The sequence below is a fragment of the Pteropus medius genome, unplaced genomic scaffold (genome assembly GCF_902729225.1).
Source record: "Pteropus medius unplaced genomic scaffold, Ma_sr-lr_union100, whole genome shotgun sequence".
Taxonomy (NCBI): Eukaryota; Metazoa; Chordata; class Mammalia; order Chiroptera; family Pteropodidae; genus Pteropus; species Pteropus medius.
In genome coordinates this window covers 4658378-4677589 of record NW_024349800.1, presented here as the reverse complement: position 1 = coordinate 4677589, position 19212 = coordinate 4658378, and the positions used below count along the sequence as shown (strand labels likewise).

General features: G+C 35.6%; 1 protein-coding gene across 4 annotated transcripts in view; it reads right to left on the bottom strand.

Moving 5' to 3' along the window:
• Positions 1-19212, bottom strand: part of PPARG (peroxisome proliferator activated receptor gamma) — a 119340-nt gene that overhangs the window by 12954 nt on the left and 87174 nt on the right. For 3 of the 4 annotated variants that reach the window (XM_039886766.1, XM_039886764.1, XM_039886763.1), the window contains exons 6-7: positions 13329-13528; positions 3720-4170 (exon numbers count right to left, since the gene is read on the bottom strand). In XM_039886766.1, the coding sequence (XP_039742700.1) occupies positions 3720-4170; positions 13329-13528 (651 nt within the window). The remainder of the gene's footprint in view (positions 1-3719; positions 4171-13328; positions 13529-19212) is intronic. The other variant, XM_039886767.1, reaches the window with a different exon arrangement.

Here is a 19212-nt window from a genome sequence, read left to right as displayed (position 1 = left end):
ATGCCATGCTCCCCATCCCTGTTACCACCTATTTTCATCTTAAAAAATCCCCCTTTTGGGTCCTCTGGGGCCCCCCTTTAATATCCTCAGTTCCTTACCACCCCACTTTTACATCATGCTCATCTTCCCATTTCTCCTTCAGTCTAGGGTCACAGTACCTTCACCAGAATGAAGCTCTTCTGTGATTCTAAGGCTAGCTCAGAATGAGGTCAACAGATCCATGAAAGCACTACCTGCACCCCGCCCCACCTCCAATCACTAAAGCTCTCTATAGATTTCAGAATAAACTGCAGAGCAAAAAAAGTGACCAAGTAGAATCAGAAATTAGTTGAGTAGATCAAAACCTCTTGCTTACAAAAATGTTTTCCCTTTCTGGAAAATCTGGTAGAAAAAAAATAAAAAACTAATTGAGAAATATATGTTGGATTCTAATAAACTACAATCTGGGATACCGATCTCACCATCTACAGATGACTGGGATTCTTATCTTACTGGAATCCAGTCTTTGGACTGGGAAGGACTTAAGCTATTTTTTTCTCTGACCTGTACCCAATCAGCTTTTCTGAGCAAAGAAGAGAATCAAATTCCTATGTGTTGAACAAACATGGGTTCCCATTTATTCATTCTTATCTACTGCCTGTAAGTTAGACTTCATCTACAAAAGCAAACTTTGATCAAGGAAGGATTTGCTTTTCTTGTTATGGGAACTAGTCAATGGTAAATTTTACTTTTTTAAAGGAAATCTAAAATTATTCACAGGGTTTTCTCATTATAACCACAAATATAAGATTTTAATAATCTATGGCTGGCTGCTATCTTCAGATTTCTTTCACTGTTGTGAGGATCCAATGATTGGTCACCGTGAAGACAGTCTGTGTAAGGCTGAAGGAACTCATTTATACAGCATCTACATTTAAATGGCACCATTTTTAATTTTCATAATTGAAAGCCAAAGCCTGCAATATCTATTAAATTGAATCAAACTATTCACAGAACTTTTTTTTTTTGCCACTTAATGAAAAATTTAAAGGCCTAATAAATCACTGATTTTTAAATAATAATAGCTTGCAGATTATGAGCAGTAATGGAATTTTTTTCTAGGTAAAACCACACTGTTATCTCATGTGCCCATAAGATATTTCTCCAGTTCAAAAAGCCCAACATTAACATGATTGTTTCTTGTCTAGACCTTTCCTGGTTAAAAACTAAGCAGCTTTGAATGGTTTACTTCAAATGCCTCCTTTGGCATTTGCAGATATATAAACTGGTACACACTTTATGAAAAACAATCTGGCAATGACATAACGAAAGACTTAAAAGTATTCATAGTCATATACCCAGCAATTCCACTTCTGGTCATTTGGAATAAAAAAATAACCTAAAATTTGAATAGAAATTTATACATAAGAATGTTCACTACAGTAAAATTTGGAACACATTTTTAATAATTTCTTATATTCTTCTCTATAGGTTTTTATGTAAGTTATAAGCAACCTAAATATAAATAGGGAGATAATTTAGTATGTAACGATCCTTTATAAAATGGAATATTTTATAGTCATTAAAAATGGTAGCATATATACATGCTAGTACATGCTAGGAGAAAAAGGGCTTTGTTAATTCATTTTAATTCTGGGAATAGAGACCTTTACTTTTCGCTTCCACTTTTCTGTACTATTTGATTTATAAAATGACCAAGTATTACTTTTATTTTTAAAAATCCATAAAAAATGTTAAGAAAGAATATGTAATGACATGGAAAAATAATTAAGCAAAAAAAAAAAAAGGAATATAAACATGGTATCTATAGTACACTTAGGAAAAATCTTAGAACATATCAAATGTTAATAATTCTATTTCTATTTTTCATTAAAAATAAAATGTGCTTTAAAATATTATCTAGTTAAACAATATTAACTTGTTTTCTAATCAGGTTTTTCAAAATTTAATCTTTTTCTCCCAGTGAACCTCAAATAATCTAGAATCTCATTCTTGTTTGCTGAATTAATCACGTATCTGAGAGGATCAAGGGTTAATTTAAGACGTAGATTCAGTCAAGATATTAAAACATGTTGGATAGCATATTTTTGTTATATTAAACATAATACCAAAAAAAGTCATTTTTAAGTGAGTTACAACTTAACACTAAACTTGAGGCTCCAGAGTTAATCTATGCCACATTGTTATCCATTTGCACCCTAGTCATGTAAAGGGCAGTATCAGTATAGATGCTGGAGCCAGACTGCCTCTGTTTATAATCTTGGCTCCATCTTTTGCTAGCTGGGTAACCCTGGCAAGTGACTGACACTTTCAGTGCTTTGTTGTGTCCTTGTTTCCAAAATGGTGCTTATCTCATTGGATCGTGAGAATTAAACGAATGTGTATGAAGTGCTTAGAACATTGCCTGGCATATAGTTAAGTACTTAATAACTGTTTGCTATTATTACTTTTACTAACATACTAAGCACCTGATTTCAGAAGCATTCCATTCTCAAGTAATTGGGCAACAAAGTACTACAGAGTGAATCATGGTTTTTATAATATCCTGAACAGTTGCACACAGCTTACATCTATAGGACCACTATCCCTCCACTGTCACATCAGTTTTCACAAACAGAGGATATTCTGTAAGTACACAAAAAGCTCACCTGAAATGCACTTCAGTTATGAAAACTCGTTGTTAAAAACAATTTTTATAGAGTGATATGACAGTAAAACTTTCTTCTACTCATTGGAAATATGCGAGAGGCCAATGAAAGTAGCATTTGGTATAAAACCTGGCTTTTGGAGTTGGTTAGTCAGATCAGCAGTCCCCCACCTTTTTGGCACCTATGAGCATCTGATGCCTGATGATCTGAGGCGGAGCTGAGGTGGTGATGGTAGCTCTGGGGAGCAGCTGCAAATACAGTCGAAGCTTCGCTCACTTGCCCGCCACTCACTTCCTGCTGTGTAGTGCGATTCCTAACAGGCCACAGACTGGTACCAGTCCGTGGCCCAGGGGTTGGGGACCTCTGAGTTAGATCATGTACTTGCAAGGCCAAAACTAAAATGAATTGCTAAATAACTCAATTTATTGCTCTGCTGTGTGTTCTTTGGTTCAGACTGAATTCTTAATCACAGCCAACCACCTCACAAAAGTACTTTAAGGGAAGCCATCAGAGGAATCGACATGAGAGGGTAGATAGAGGTCAGTAGATATACATTCTTTGATTCCCGATATTGGAAAAGCAATTCAAAGAAGTATCTTACCGATGGTGGGGCAGGAGTACAATTTGACCAAAACCACTTAACGGTGCTTTCTATATGCTAAATGAGCATCATCTTAAGCAAAGTTATACATGTTATTACTTAAACGAAATGAATATTAGATTAGCCTTCTGAAAAGAAGAGAAAAAAGAGAAGAAAAAAGAAAATAAGGAGGAAAAAAAAAGGGCATTTGCCTTCCATGTATGAGTTTGATTGGAAAAAATATTATAATGGATAAAAGAAAAGAGCATGGGTTACCCATAGTCTTCAAAGAGCAAATCTACAATATTCTTTCTTGGTATTTTACACACATAGAGACCTTCTCATGGCATTATGCCATTGGCATTTTCTATATGAAAAGTAAGAATAAGGAAAAAAGGAACACAGACAATCACCAAGGAAAGTCAAAAAGTTTTCACCAATTCCACCACCATCCCACCCTCTTTCATGGAAGATCAAAAGATGAATCTTACCTCCACTGAGAATAATGACGGCTATAAATATTGCCAAGTCGCTGTCATCTAATTCCAGTGCATTGAACTTCACAGCAAACTCAAACTTGGGCTCCATAAAGTCACCAAAGGGCTTTCTCAGGCTCTTTAGAAACTCCCTTGTCATGAATCCTTGGCCCTCTGATATGAGAACCCCATCTTTATTCATCAAGGAGGCCAGCATTGTGTAAATGATCTCATGGACGCCATATTTTAGGAGAGTTACTTGGTCATTCAAGTCAAGGTTTACAAAGCCAGGAATACTTTTGGCATATTCTGTGATCTCTTGCACTGCTTCCACTGAGCGAAACTGACACCCCTGAAAAATGCGGATGGCTACCTCTTTGCTCTGCTCCTGCAAGGGGGTGATGTGTTTGAACTTGATTTTATCTTCTCCCATCATTAAGGAATTCATGTCATAGATAACAAATGGCTGCAAATAAAAAGAAAAAGTGGCTGAGTTGGAGATTTCTAATTCACAGTGAATACCATCCCGATTTCTTTATACACATTTGCTTTAATAACTAAAATCTTTAAAGTCAACAACACTTAATAATGATGAAATACTCTTATCTCCTGATTATTTCTCCTCATTGTCTTCTGGGATCAAACATATTTTAATAGTTTTGGTCTTTTTTTCCTTCAATTTATACTATAACACTTTACCTATGCCTGGCTAATAGTTCCAATTTCTGTTGTTTGGAGTGTTTGTTGTTGATTTAAAAAATAATATAAAATTTATTGTTTATCTTGGCTTTCAATAGAATACGTTTTTAGCCTTCTTTCAATAAAAAGCATTTCAGCAACTCAGGGTTGAACAGACACACTTGAACATAAAGTAACCTTGCAGTTTTAAATTAAATCTACTGAGATCTGAAATGAAACAAAGTGTGCATGTAAAATATACTTAATTATAAAACTCAGTCTGAAAGCAGATTAGAAATATTGAGCCAAGAAAATGTCTATTTCTTTTTTTTAATGCTCTGGAAGCAATCTGTTTCAGGAAGAGCAGATGTGTAAGGCCTGTGGGTAAGCGCTGCAAAAAGTGGCAAAAAAAAAAAAGTTTTGAACTTATTTTTCAAAATATTGGTATTTAAGGGTCAAATAATCAATAAAACATGAGCATCAGGTTTGCAAAAGGCTGCTTTTAAAAGCAAGTTGTATTAGCCATGAAATGATCCCACTCCTTCATTTTCTTGTATAGAACTAACAAAAGGTTTGTAGTCATTGTGAAAACTCTCAAGGCTACTCTGATTGAGAAGGGGCAGGACTTTATATACATTGGATATAATGAACTACATAAGGAATCAAACCTCTAGTCCTATTCAAATCAAGTGCATACCTGGAAGTATTAGAACAAGAGTTGAGGATACTTGGGTTCTAGCTTCTGTTCTGTGGTTAACTATCTGACTTTAGGAAAGTCATTTATCTTTCCTAGGCCTCAACTTTCTCATTTGAGGAAAATGGATTAAATTGGAGATTTCCATCTCTTCTCTTGAGAATACTCTAGTTGTATTTCTCAGAAACTGTGTGTGTGGTCTGTGTAGTGTGTGAGTGGATATGTGTGAGCATGCATACACATGCATGTACACTGAACATGAAGTCTCTAATGTGCTATAAATATTCGTTTGAGCAGAGATGTTGAGAATTCTCTCCTGATTGGCAAGAGAAAGTGAGTGCAATGAGTGGAAGTCATTGCCAGCTTCAAGGTTTAGAGATTCTATTAATCTCTATATGAGTCTAGAATTTTCACCAAGCTATTAAATCTGTTCTACACTGAAGAAAATAACACTAACACTAAGGACTCTAAGATGCTGAATAGATTTCCAAACTTGCATATTATTTCAACACTATTTACTGGAGATATGCCAGAAATTCTTCATTTAAAAAAAATTTTACTTCAATTATATTGTTTAGCAAACCACAAAGGAGGACAGATGTGAGGAGCCTAACAGTAAGTTTGCCTGGTTGCTCTAACTAATTCTTCAAGTAAATCAGGAGCAAATAGTGCTATGTTTTTGTATATTTTGCTTTTTTGTTTTTTTTTCCCTACTTTAGGATTGATATTATTAATGGGAGAGGAAAAAAAGCCAGAGTAGATAGTAAGTCATATCAGTTATAATGTGCTATTTCCTCGGAATGTCAGATTCTAGTGGGTAAAACTTGTTTTATAGAACCTAGAGCAAACCTGGTTTCTGTTTTCCAGGAGTTTTGTAGCTTATTATAATTTATGTTGAAGAAATACTAGCTTTTTTGCCATGAGAATCTCATGGTATGCATACCTGAAAAGTCTACCTGCACATGTATGTACAAGTTACATGAATATAAAATCATCACCTCTTCACATATGAAAAGACTGTACCCAGAACAACCCACTTCAACTTTTAGAAGAGCTTCTGCTCACCCATTTGGTTCTTGGCACAGAATGTATGCAGAAAATTCTTCCACCCCCATGTAAGCAATTTATCTGGAACTATGCCCTGATAAATCACCCTGTGACTCTTCCCCTTGACTTCCCCTGTCCCCTCATATAAAGACCCAGGTTCCTGTTTTTGAAACTCTGAGATAGTTGAGCATAGGGCACAAAATCCTGCTAATTTTCTCTCCCAATTTAACAACAATGTGACTTTAACCCCTTGGCAATCAATGTTGGTCAGGATTTCCTGGCAGTAAACACTCAAGGACAGAGAAAGGAATCAGTGGCCCCCACCATCATGCCAAACCATTCCAGTTTTTTTTTTTTTAATCTCTTCAGCATTTTGAAAGTGGTGAGCTGGCAGAAAATTCTAGGTATTGACATGTGAATGAATACCAGGTGGATTTTTGTTTTGTTTTGTTTTCCCAGTCATATGATTATGCTGTTTTCATTGAATTTTTGAAGTCTGCATAGTTTCTTTCAGCCTCCACGTGCATCTGTCAAACTGTACGAGTGATGATCAGATATGATCTGCCTTTCTTTTTCACCAATTTGACAATCCTTAGATTGCAAACGGTTAATCTGCAGATTTCACACAATGAGACCTCCATATCCTAAAACAGTAAAAAACACTGAAGACCCTATCGCTTAAAACTATGGGTGAAATTAGGTCTGTGGAATTTATTTTGAATCATTAATTCAGTATTACACTTCTGGTAAAATATTCCACATTTCTGTATTTTCTACAAAGCAAAGGGAAACCTTATCTGTTCTATTAGCTTGTACAGTATCATTAGATGATCTGCCATTATAAGATGAACCATATCATCAAATTTAGTTTTAATGATTTTACCCTTTCAGTTTGGAACTAACAATTTATTTATCTTCAGACACTCTATCATATGGCTAGATTAGCATCTCTCCTTAACAGGAAAGCATGCTTAATTACATTTAGAACATTATCAGGGATAGATCCAGGTTTTGTGGGGCTTAAAATGTACATAGTTGTTGGGTACATTTACAACATTGTTGGGTTCAATAATACAAATTATAAGAACAAAATTGCTCAGGTTCTTCTCAGGGATTGGAAAGGGCTCTGTGCAAGGGAGGGGCCCTTAAGCTTCATCAGCTTCCTGGTGAATCTGCCTCTGGCCATTATGATGCTTGTCCTTCTAGTACACTGAACAGACCAGAAAAATGTGAGAATGAAATGAAAAAAACTTCATTTGAACACGTTTTTCCAGAGAAGGAAAAATGGTTTCTATAAGGGGAAATTACAAAAAAAAAAAAAAAAAAGTTTTCTCTGGAGAGATACATCAAATGTACTTTATTTTGATATATTGTGATTTTCAAAAATGGCTCCACATATCAAAGCCAGGATGAGATTGGGGGGGGGTACTGCTTTATATAAATAATTAAATTTAGTTGCAGACCTATTTCATGCCTCCTATGTATAACACAAAGGTCACGGGGAAAGCTGGCTTAATAATGGAGAAATAGAACAAGAGTGTTCCTTAGTAGTCCAATAACATCAGCATTTTAATACTAGCTATAAAAGGGATTATACATGAATGCTCTAAGTTTACAGCTCCTCAAATAATAAATAGCAAACTAAAGGAGATAAATGAGAAAGTCAACTAATAAAACACAGACTATTCCAGTGATTTCTCTAATTTGGGAGACTGAAATTAGTGTAGCAGACAACTAACTCTACCTTCTCATAAATGATCACTTGGTAACCACCTCAGAGTTAAAAATGACCTGAAAAAATGTGTACTTCATCTTGTGGGGTTCTCCTGATATTCTTAGTTTTCTTGACAAATTAAACAAAAGTACAAGGAAGAAAACTGAGTTCTTAGGGCCTCTCTTCTTCATTTTGTTTCTTTCTTTTTATATTTCTGACTTTCGTCCTTTTAGACACACATAGTTCTCCTCAATTAGCTATAGTGGGTGAATGTTCATCCATAATGCATTGGTTGGGTTTCCTCGACTTCTTTCTAGTTTCTGCCCTTGTTGTTCCTATTTTCCTTTTTTTGAGAACCATGGGATTTATAGAACTAAAGGGGTCTGTAGAAATAAGCTACAGCATTATTTTCTGACTAGGTATGAATAAACTGAAGCCAAGAGATGTTCCAAAGTCATAGCTATTTATAGTAAACCTGAAGTAGGACTAGATCTCCTGACTCATAATTAGTTCTTTTCTCTTTCTATTTCTTTCTACATGACTTCCACACTTTTCTTCTTTAAATAAAATTACCGTTCTGGGAGGAATTGGGGCTTTTACACTGAAGCTCCTATATGTTGGGATCTTGGAGTCAGAGCCTTCTGAATTATTATTTCCTAGAGGTCTAGTGAAGTGCTATGTGATTGAAGTTAAATTTGAAAGTCTCTCAAATGTAACTCTGTTTTCCTGCATGGTTTAGAGATTTAAGACAAACAAAAACTTAATAGGAATAATTATTCATACTTTAATGAACTAGCACATAACCACAGCTCTTAAAAAACCATCAACTGCCAGTCAAAACGTTACTCAGCTGGCAAGCAAGGGTTTTGGTCAACTGAGTCTAATCGTTAAAAAAAAAAAAAAAAATTCCAAGCGCTTTTTTTCTTAACTACATAGAATATTATCTTTTTAATTTATTGTCTGAAAGAATACTATTGGTTCAGATATATTATATCTTTAGCTATCCCTGACAGTCCTGGCAATAAAGGAATTTATTTTTTTATTAACACAAATTAATGATCCCAGGATCCTACCTTCTATAGTAGCCATTGAAACAAAATAGCACTATTATCCTGCTCTTTATTTGTACTAGATGCTGAGTCTCTTTCCTCTGAGGGTTTGTCTAGTGTCTTCTCAGGAGAGTGAATTCCAGCTCACTCAGGTTTTTCCACAGATAAAGGGGAAAGAGGGCACATTTTGTGTAGCTGTGAGTTAAGTGTAGGATTTTAAAGGACAGATATCTTTCCAATAGTTTGAGTTGCTAGATTTGATGGCCACTGTAAATTTTAGAATGCTAAAGTTTAAGTGGGTACGGAAGTATTTTCACAAAGTTTTACACTCCTATATTGGTTTTATTAGTCAGTAGTTTTATATTTCATACACTATTTAGAAAAACCATTTTCATTATGGCATCGGTCTGTTCTTATAATTATAAAAACAGTGACTCCACGTTTACCTATCATAAGCAATGTGCTGCCTTGGGACCCAAAGTCCAATAAGTATAACTAACAAGTTTTATTCCTTATTTGCAGATAGAGTACAGCCAGGGCCTCACCATCTCTCAGATATAAAGTGAAAAGCTGGCAGGCACACCAAGCATTTTTCTATTTATTGTTTTATGACAAACCATGGCACTGAAAATGGTTTTTGAAAACCACTCTCTTTATTTTCACCAACAAACAGGGGATTATGTGATAATTATACACCTAGTGTGATCATCACATCAGGGTAATGGTCAAACACTGGGAAATTCCAAATCCATTCAGTACTCAAACTGCCTTTGTGAAACACAGCACCTAGTTGTAACTTATTCGTTTTCAGAGTTCACTAGGATCTCTTAAAGGAGGGGCCTGGGCTGGAATAAGCCACTGAAAGAGAAAGACTGCGGGAGAGCCAGTTTCGTTTCTATTTGAGGGTAGCTAAAAGGCCTATCGCTCCTAAAATTCTTCTCCAGTGATCCATATTCTGTGCTTCCATATCTCATCTTCTCTTAGCCCTGGGCCTAAAATTCCCAAGCATTATTATTTTCAGACAAGACAATGAAAAGTACATCATGTCCCAAAGATATGATGTTAAAGTTAAAAAGATAAGAGGGAAGCAGGAACATTTAATTTATCTGTCCACTTATCTGTTTTGAAAGGTGCAAATGGCACCAGGGAATAAGATATAGGAGAAGGAAGTTAAGTTGGCAAGGAGAGAAGCCCCGGTTGTACTGCAGGCAAATGCTGGTGCTGGGCCTGGGAGGAGAGATTAGCAGACATTCCATATATGTGACAGAATAGGCAATGGTTAAATTAAATAGTAAGATAAACTTAAAGAATGGCCACTTCAATAAAGCCATTTCCTTTTCCAAAGGTTCTGGGCACCCATTATGCTGAGTAGCCTCCCCCAGGCTTGGCCTAACCAACACTAATGACATCAGTTTTAGCAGGGTGTATATAATGAGACCCAAACTGCTCTACAACACCAGCCGTAGCCACTTTTCACATTCCCCACCCTCTCAAAAGTCCATATTTCTGCAAAACTTTTCCTATCAATTCAAATCTTAACTTTCATAAGTCTTGGCCAAGAGATAACATAACACCCCTGAGAAAGATGCTATCAAATGAATAACATGACCATGTAAGATAAAGAACAAATCTCTAGTCTCATTGGAAATCACATTTTGGATTTTTTTCCCTCTCCCATATTCCTCTCTGAACTATTTCTTTCCACCAGTGCTTAATTTGATTTTGAAAGATAAGGAGAAAAAGGAGAGCCAAACAATTCTATTTCAGTTTTGTGTAATCAGGGAATGGATTATTTTAATTTGGCCCAGTCTCTCATTCCTTTCCAGATCTTTATAAGAGGCAATTCTGCCTCTATCCAGATCATTAATGATGTCCAAGTTTGGTGAGCAAATATTGGGCTAGTTAGAGGCCAATTTTTGCTGAAAGTCCAGAATTTCAAAGGGCATAGGCAACAGTTTTTAATTCAGTTAAGCAAACAGTTTTTAATTCAGTAATACATCCCGAATAACTACTATGGGCAGTGCACACTCCCAGTTACTATAGTGGAAAAAATGACAAATATTTGGCCTCTGAACTTGAAAAGACTATAATCAAGCATTTTGTATCCCTTTCCCTTAAAATAGCTTAATACCTATTTATTCCATAAAGAGCCTGCAATTATCTTATTTTTAACTCAAAGATTTAGAGCCGAAGAGTCAATTGACATGAGGCTTTAAAGTGATTTACAATGGATTGGGCTCTGTGCCCTTCAGTAACACACAGAAGAGTATGTTGGACACTGGTAGTGTAAACTTAAATTCTTGACTACTGGGGAAAATTTAAAAAACAAACAAACAAACAAAAAACTATCTTCCTTCTATCTTCCAGGTACTATTAAATTGATAGGATTTCCACCATGGTTTGCAGGTCTGGATTGGGAGATAAAGTGAAGCTGAGAAAGCAGTTCCAGGAAAACAAATGGCTCCAGGTAAAACTGGAGTAAACAATTTGTTTTAGTGCTCTTTCCCTGTCATTATTCCTTTCTCAGTTCTGGGGCTCCTAGCCTCCACTTCCCTACCCCATACTGGCTTTCAGCAAGCTGTTGCAATTTGCCGTAAACTGTTAACCCTCTTTAGCCACACTGCTCTAGTATTTCTTTTATTTTTATCTCTTTAAACAAACAGTTTATTTTCCGTAGTCAAATCGGCTATGTAGAGGTCTTCATTTATTTGCTTTTGTTTTGTTATGCCTTGACTTTTTTCATGTAATGAATACACAGACTTAGCTTTACTATGACCTACAATAAATGTCTGTGGGAGACAGTCCTGGTCTCTGTAATTCAGGAAGAACAAAGCACAAGAGTATACTGGGATAGCAGAACAAGGTAGATAATTCCTGCTATTCTAAAAATTGATAAAAATAAATCGTAACTCAGAATGTTTCTCCAAGGTGAAACTTTCCTCGTGTATAAGTCAGCCTGGCTCATTGCTAGCCGATGGGAAAGGCTAGCTTCCAGAGAGAATATCATGCTAAGAAAGCACTGAAGTAGAAGTCAGAGGCCTGTATTATAGTCTTGGTTCTTCCACATGCTAATTATGTGATCTCAAGGCAAAATGCTTAACCTTTAAATAGAGGGTAATAACAGGAGCCATGAGATGGTTTGGTGTCTCAAACATATGAATGTGTAAGATTTTTTTGAAATTGTAAAGAACTGAATATAGGTATAATACTGTTAAGGTATCAACAACCTCTTGTAGTCAGAAAACTCATTGTCCTTCTGGGCATTTCACCCTTTATACGGCAATATCCCACAGGAGCTTTTTCTTTTAGTTGACCCTACTCTGTTTAGCTAAAAGGAAAAATAACATCTTGAGATAGTCATCAAAATACATTAAAGGGTAATGAAATTTTCCCCAAAATATAACTGAGTGGGGAAAAAGTTACATATATCTATCAAGTAACTGCATACCTCTCCTAAAGGTGTTCATTTGAAAATAAATGAGAGCATAAAAGGGCTCCTAAGGGCTGGGATGGTGTCTCCTGAATGCGTTCCGTGAATCTTACTACCCTAGGAACCTGCTGTGGAGAAAATGACAATCAAAGTCAGACCCTGCCTGTGTAAACTGAGGTCCAGAGATGTGATCAATCTGCAAGCTAATGGCAGAACTGGGATTAGAATTCATGTGTAGTTGTGTTTTGTTTTAATATGAATCCACATTGTTTTTTCAGATTCCTGCCAGAGAAGAGGTCTGCTTCTGGAAAACTTGACTCAATAACAATTATAATCCATTCTGGGTTTTCTAAACAGTGGTAATCAATGAGCCTACAGATGTTTGAGAATCCACTAGAGTAGCCCAAGCAGCTCTGAGTCTCACAGAAGATAAAATTCATACATATAATAAAAGGATAAAGCTCTCAGTTACCCAGGAACTATCAATAAAGTGCTACAAAGGAAAGAAAGGTAATATAATATCCGGAATGTATTTTTGTGCCCCACGTGGAACTTCGTAAAAGGTAACTCTAATAGTTCTCTTAAAAGATAAAATAAGGGGACTGAATACTTTTCCAAACCTAGGTCAGGAAAGCCGGGTTGCATGAATTAATGTAGTTGTGACCAGCTGTTTTGATACCAAAAAAAGAGATGTATCCTGAAAGAGGATGGTGGGATGAAGGAGGCTTTGGTTCATTCATTAAAGTTAAGATGACCTGCATATTTTTACACTGTTCTCAAAGAATTTATTAAGAGAACTTGAAGGACTTTCTCCCTTCTCAAAATAATTTTCACTTATCCTATCTGAAGCCATTTCCTTTCCTGTGTTTCAGACTCAAGCCTGCAGTATGTAACAGCCAATAGCTGAATAGTACTCTACCTGTGTGTGTAACATGGTAAATCATTTCCTCAAAGGAAAAAACAACAACAACAAACCCGGCCACCCCAAATGAAGACAGTAGAGAGAACTAACTGATTTATCTGTTGTCTTTCCTGTCAAGATGGCCCTCGCCTTTGCTTTGGTCAGCGGGAAGGACTTTATGTATGAGTCATACAAATGTTTTGCCAGGGCCCGTAGATCAGCAGACTCTGGGTTCAGCTGGTCGATATCACTGGAGATCTCTGCCAACAGCTTCTCCTTCTCAGCCTGTGGCATCCGCCCAAACCTGATGGCTGTAGAGGAAGAGAAATGACAGGATGAATCATTGAAATACTACTGCTCTTAATGCACTGTTCTCCTGTAGTCCTAGTGCCTACAGAGAAAAGGCCCTCCTCCCCTCCACCAATCTCAAGTCCTGGTTTCTATCTACAACCTTGCTCATATTTTTATTTCACAGCAATAGGACAGGCTACAAGTAAATATTAAATTGTTCACTTCTTTAATTTAAAAAAGTAATGCACGATCTGTGAAAGAATCTAAGAGTTTGACCAAAAAAGGTATTCGGTCCCATTATTTACTTACACATAGAGAGCCAGCTCCTACTCATCCCTCAAGACCCAATTCAAATGTCACCTTCTTTGTGAGGCTTTCTCTTTTTTCTTCAAGCAGAGTTTATTATTCCTTCTCCTGGACTCTAACAGAGCTTTGTACATACTTCAACGATAGCAATTTCACCCTGTACTTTATTTATTTTACATGTCTGTTTGTCTCACTCTAGAACAACATCCTGAAGGCCAGGGCAACGACTTATTCATCTTTGTGTCCCCAGCACTTGACATAAGGTCAGGCACTAAAAGGATTAACATGTTTTACGAATTAAAGAACTGTGTAGGATTCAAAGTTGTACAGACATAGACTTTATTCTCAGGGAGTCTGTATAATCTGTTTTGTCTCTGTTATAAAGAAATACAGATGGTGCTTTCTTTCATGTTACTAGGCCAGACAGTACTTTTATATTTGGTGGAAAGAAGCCATAATTATCCCCCCGACTTTACAGGATTATCACTTAATGATGTTTGTCAAAAAGACAATTTCCTTAATATTTGATTTCCTATGGAATGAGAAAGTATGAAAGAAGAAGAAAACTAAAGGAAGAAGGGCAAAAAGGAACATTTAAGAGGTTTGTAAGGCCTACATTGGGGGAAAAAAAATCACCTATTTATAAGTGCTTCAACTCAAATATGTTTTTCTTCCTTCCTACTAATACTATCTGTAAAATAATATTATTATTTTATTCCATTATTATCATACCTCATTCCAGGTGCTTACATATGCTGTTTTATTTAAATCTTCAAAATTTTTATTGAGATATAATCGACATATAACAATATGTTAGTTTCAGGTGTACAACAGTGACTCAGTATTTGTATATATTGTAAAATGGTCACAGTAAGGCTAGTTAACAGCTATCACCACATATAGTTACACAATTTTTTTTCTCGTGATGACAGTCTTTGAGATCTACTCTGTTAGCAACTTTCAAAATAAAACTCAGTATTATTACTATAGTCACCATGCTGTACATTACATCCTCAGCACTTAATTTTATAACTGGAAGTTTGTACCTTTTGACTTCTTTCACCCATTTCACGGCCCGGCACCACCCGCCACTCCCAGCCACTTGCCTCTGTTAACCACCAGTTTGTTCTTTGTTATCTATGAGTTAGTTTTTTGTTTTGTTTTCTTTTGTTTTAGAGTTCACATATAATGAGTCATATGGTATTTGTCTTTCTCTGTTTGACTTATTTCACTTAGAGTAATGCCCTCAAGGTTCATTCATGTTGTCACAAATGGCAAGATTTCTTTCTTTTATATGGCTGAATAATGTTCCATTGTGTATATATACCATATTTTCTTTATCCATCCATACAGGAACACTTAGGTTGTTTCCATATATTGGCTATTGTAAATAACGTTACAATGAACACGGGGGTACAGATATCTTTTCAAGTTAGTGTTTTTCTTTCCTTTAGATAGATACCCAGAAGTGGAATTGCTGGAACATAATTTTGACTAATGCTACTTTGGGGCCACACTTTGGACTCTGCATTTTCTTGTAATAAGGTCATTTGGATATCATATCAAATATTACCCTGTGCATAGCTCTACTATTATACTTATCATATGGTATCATAGTAATGTGTTTGTTTTTATGAGTCTCCTGCCCTAGACTATAAGCTCCTTGAGGGCAGAGACTTTTGTATTCATTTATATCTCTAGCACTTAGTGGTGCTCAGTTAATGGTTGTTGGATACAGGAATGAATAAATGGATGGTGCCTTGCTATATGTCATTATGCTAAAGATAGCATTTCTACCATAGACATAAAAGCACATGAACACATTTCCATCTGAGTACTTAGTGAATTTTATTTTGGATTTGCTACAGAAGAGACTGCTTTGTATCCCTGAGTCTCAAATTCCTAAGTTCATTTCAGTTGACCCTAAGCTTTATCAAAAACTAATACAACTATTGGGTTGTAGGGGCCTCCTTAGGGACCTCTGAGTTAGAAGGGAAGAGAATCTTACCATTCAGTTTGGAGTCCTTTAAATTAAATTAGCCTATATCCATTTGGTAAACATATTCTCTGCGTATGACCCCTTCAACTTGCCTTTTTTTTTTTGGTCAAAAATCTTGTCTTTCTTCTCCCTTTTCCCCATTCTCTTTCTTTTTAGTTCCACGGGGATGGGCAATGAATTGTTGTTCACATTCTTATCTCAGTCCCCCACCCCTCTGCCCTGACATATAAGTCTCTCAGGATATAACCTCATCACTTATTGTATTCTCTTTCATAGCACTGATTACAATAATGATCTGTGATGTTTTCTTTTTTCCTCTGCTATATAATCTCCACGAAGGCAGGACTCCTGTTTCTTATTGTATCCTTAGCATTTAGTATAATGTCTGGCATTTGTTAAATCCTCATATAACATATTTTGAAATAAAATGAAAAAAAAAAAACTAGATAGTAGATTCCTTCAAAATCCTTCTCTGGGAAACCAGTCCAATTATTTGCTTCCTTGTACTATGTTTATTCTTTGTTCACCAGTAGTTCTCAGTTGAGGAGTGGGGAATAGAGGGGAGGCAGAACGTGTTAGAATCACTTGTTAACTTTTAAAATTATATATCTTCTATAGAATATTTTAATATGCCATTCTAATACTCAATGAGGAGTGTATCAAAAACTTGGGGTTTGGGAAAGTGTAGAAAAAACTTCCTAAATGATGGGCTCATGTTGTATGCATACCTTAGTTTATCTATCGAGCTAGTACTATACTACTATATTGGTTTATGTTGGTTATTCTACTAGAACATAAAATATATAAGTACCAGGTTTTCTCATCTATGCTCCTGAATGTAACAAAATACACATAGTAGGTATATAATATATGCTTGATGAGTTAAACTCCAAAATATCAAGTTTGAAAACAAAAAATGAGATAGTATTATATTGGTAAGTTTGGGAAAGTGATCACGAAAGAAAGCACCCAGTAATAATTATGGCATATAAAAAGTAGAAGAAATTTGGGTGCAAAACTTGGAGAAAATCAGAGTTATATACCAAAACAGAGGTGGTTGGAATTACAAACAATCTTTTGCTCTTTAACTTTCGTTATTTACCAGAGCATGCAATACTGCCTCTTCACTCAATGAGTAAGTACTGACTATCTACTGTATGCCAGACATTGTCCTAGGTGCTGGTTATTTTTTCACAGGTAATAAAATATAAATACACACAAAAGTTTATGTGCCTAGGAAAGCACTTTTTTCCTAATAGGTAATCCAAAAAATTAATTTAGAATAAACAGCCAAAGATAGTCACTTATAACCTTTACTAGTCCTGCTTTTTTATAACCTAACAAAATAGACAAAAATAACTTTAAAAAATAATTTTAGAATTAGGATATATTAAAGCTAAAGCCTTTTGCTCCAACCTAAATAAAATGTGAATTCTTATAAGCTGAAGTTCCCCCGAAAGGCTAAATCTCATGAACAAATGTTCTGTATCGTTAAATGCACATGCTGCAAATTAAACTCAATTAACTATTAGTGCAACTAATTCTATAGGTGATTTTAGCATTTTTACATACCAGAGATTAAAAAACGGGATAAAAAAATACATCTCATTTAGTGGGACTAAATTTGCACAAAATGTATAGAAATCTGAAGTGGTAAGGGAAATACAATTTTTTATTTGTATGCCTATTTTAAGGGAGAAAAAGTTGATTTTATTTTGTCGCTTTTGAGTCCCATTAATAATGTCTACCTACCCCATGTGGGGTGAAAATATTAGGCACAGAAAGTGTTTAGCTAGTGCCTGGCATGTAGTAATGCTTAATAAGCACAGCTTTTATTACTTGCGGATGAAGTGGTCTAAGGCAACTACGGTTGCTGTAGACTATAGACCAGGATGGTAGGCATGGCGCACTGTCCCAGATTCTTTCTCACAGGCAAAGAACAAACCCTGAAGACCTAATCTGTCTGTCTGTCTGTCTGTCTGTCCGTCCAAACATCCATCCATCCATCCATCCATCCATCCATCCATCCATCATCCATCCATCCATCCATCCATCCATCATCTCTTTCTTTAACTTGTTTAGGAATGGTGTTTTTTAGTGAAGTAATTCTTGAACCTCAGTTTCCACCTATTGAGTGGAGGATCTGAGAACCGAGAAGAGGGAAGACTTCTCTTTTTGGACTGCTGCTTCTGAAGAGACTGAAGTTAAAGCTCAGAAACAGAAGTTGAAACTTCCAGACTGGGGACCAGAAATACAAGGTTGAGCGTGCCCATATACAAGTATATTTTTCCAAATCTCCTACCACTGCTGATTAATCTTAAAAGATAAAAGGAAAATGCTCCATGAGTCACTGAGGGAGAACTTTTGGCTTCTCTGGAAGACAGTGGAATTAACACTGCTCTTGAGATAGGTAGTTAGGAAGTCTACTTTCTAGTTTTAGCTCAGTGGAAAACTAAGTGGCTTAACTTCTCTGGTCTTCAACTGCTTCATCTACAGGATGAGGGACTTAGAAAAGATCTCTAAAGATTCCTTCCTTTAGCTCTGAATTTAGCTATAAAAATTCTACAAATCTCAATGATACATAGTACTGGGGAATATGCTATACTCTCTCTCTTTCTTTTTAAAGCAATATTTGTTTAGTCTTTGAGGTGCTGAAAAAACAAAACAAAACATTCTTTCTGTTCTACAGATCTAGCACATATCACATAGGGCAACTTCCAAAATACTGGCATTCATGTATCTTAGTTTTAAAAAAACTGTCAATATCAGAATCACTACACACTCTTCAGGAAGAATAGGTTTGGTAGACACTCATTAATTTCTGGTAAAAATATTAGCATGCCTTTATGTAATATACTTTTACTGAACTGAATGCAGCTCACTACTAGCATATGACAGATTCAGCACTGAGTATTTAGTACTGATAAACTCCAAGCACATGGAACATTTAGCTATCTCGCTCTTTGGATCTAAGTATAGCGCTTAGAAACAATTAATGTTTCTTAATGATAATTAATGACATATTTAAAAAACATATACCTAATTGTAAGATCATCAATGACAAATGCTACTTAATTACACAGATAAATTAAAGCAGATATCAAATAATAAATCAAAAGAAGATAGAAGAATTAAATAAGTTGTGTTTTATTAAAAATGCTTTTGTCTTTTAACATCTAAGGGGTGAATGTGCAGTCAAATCAGGCTTTTGGCAATTAGTAAGGTTATGTTTCATGGTCAGTTTCCCTATTTTTAACATGTTTATTTTCCATAGCCTTATCATATAAATAAGACTTGTATAACACTATTGCTTTTTGTATAGCTACTGTCAATAAGTTATATGTTTTCTCACCTCTTTCTTGAGGGAAAAAATGTGCAGTTTGAGGTTTTGTAGAATTT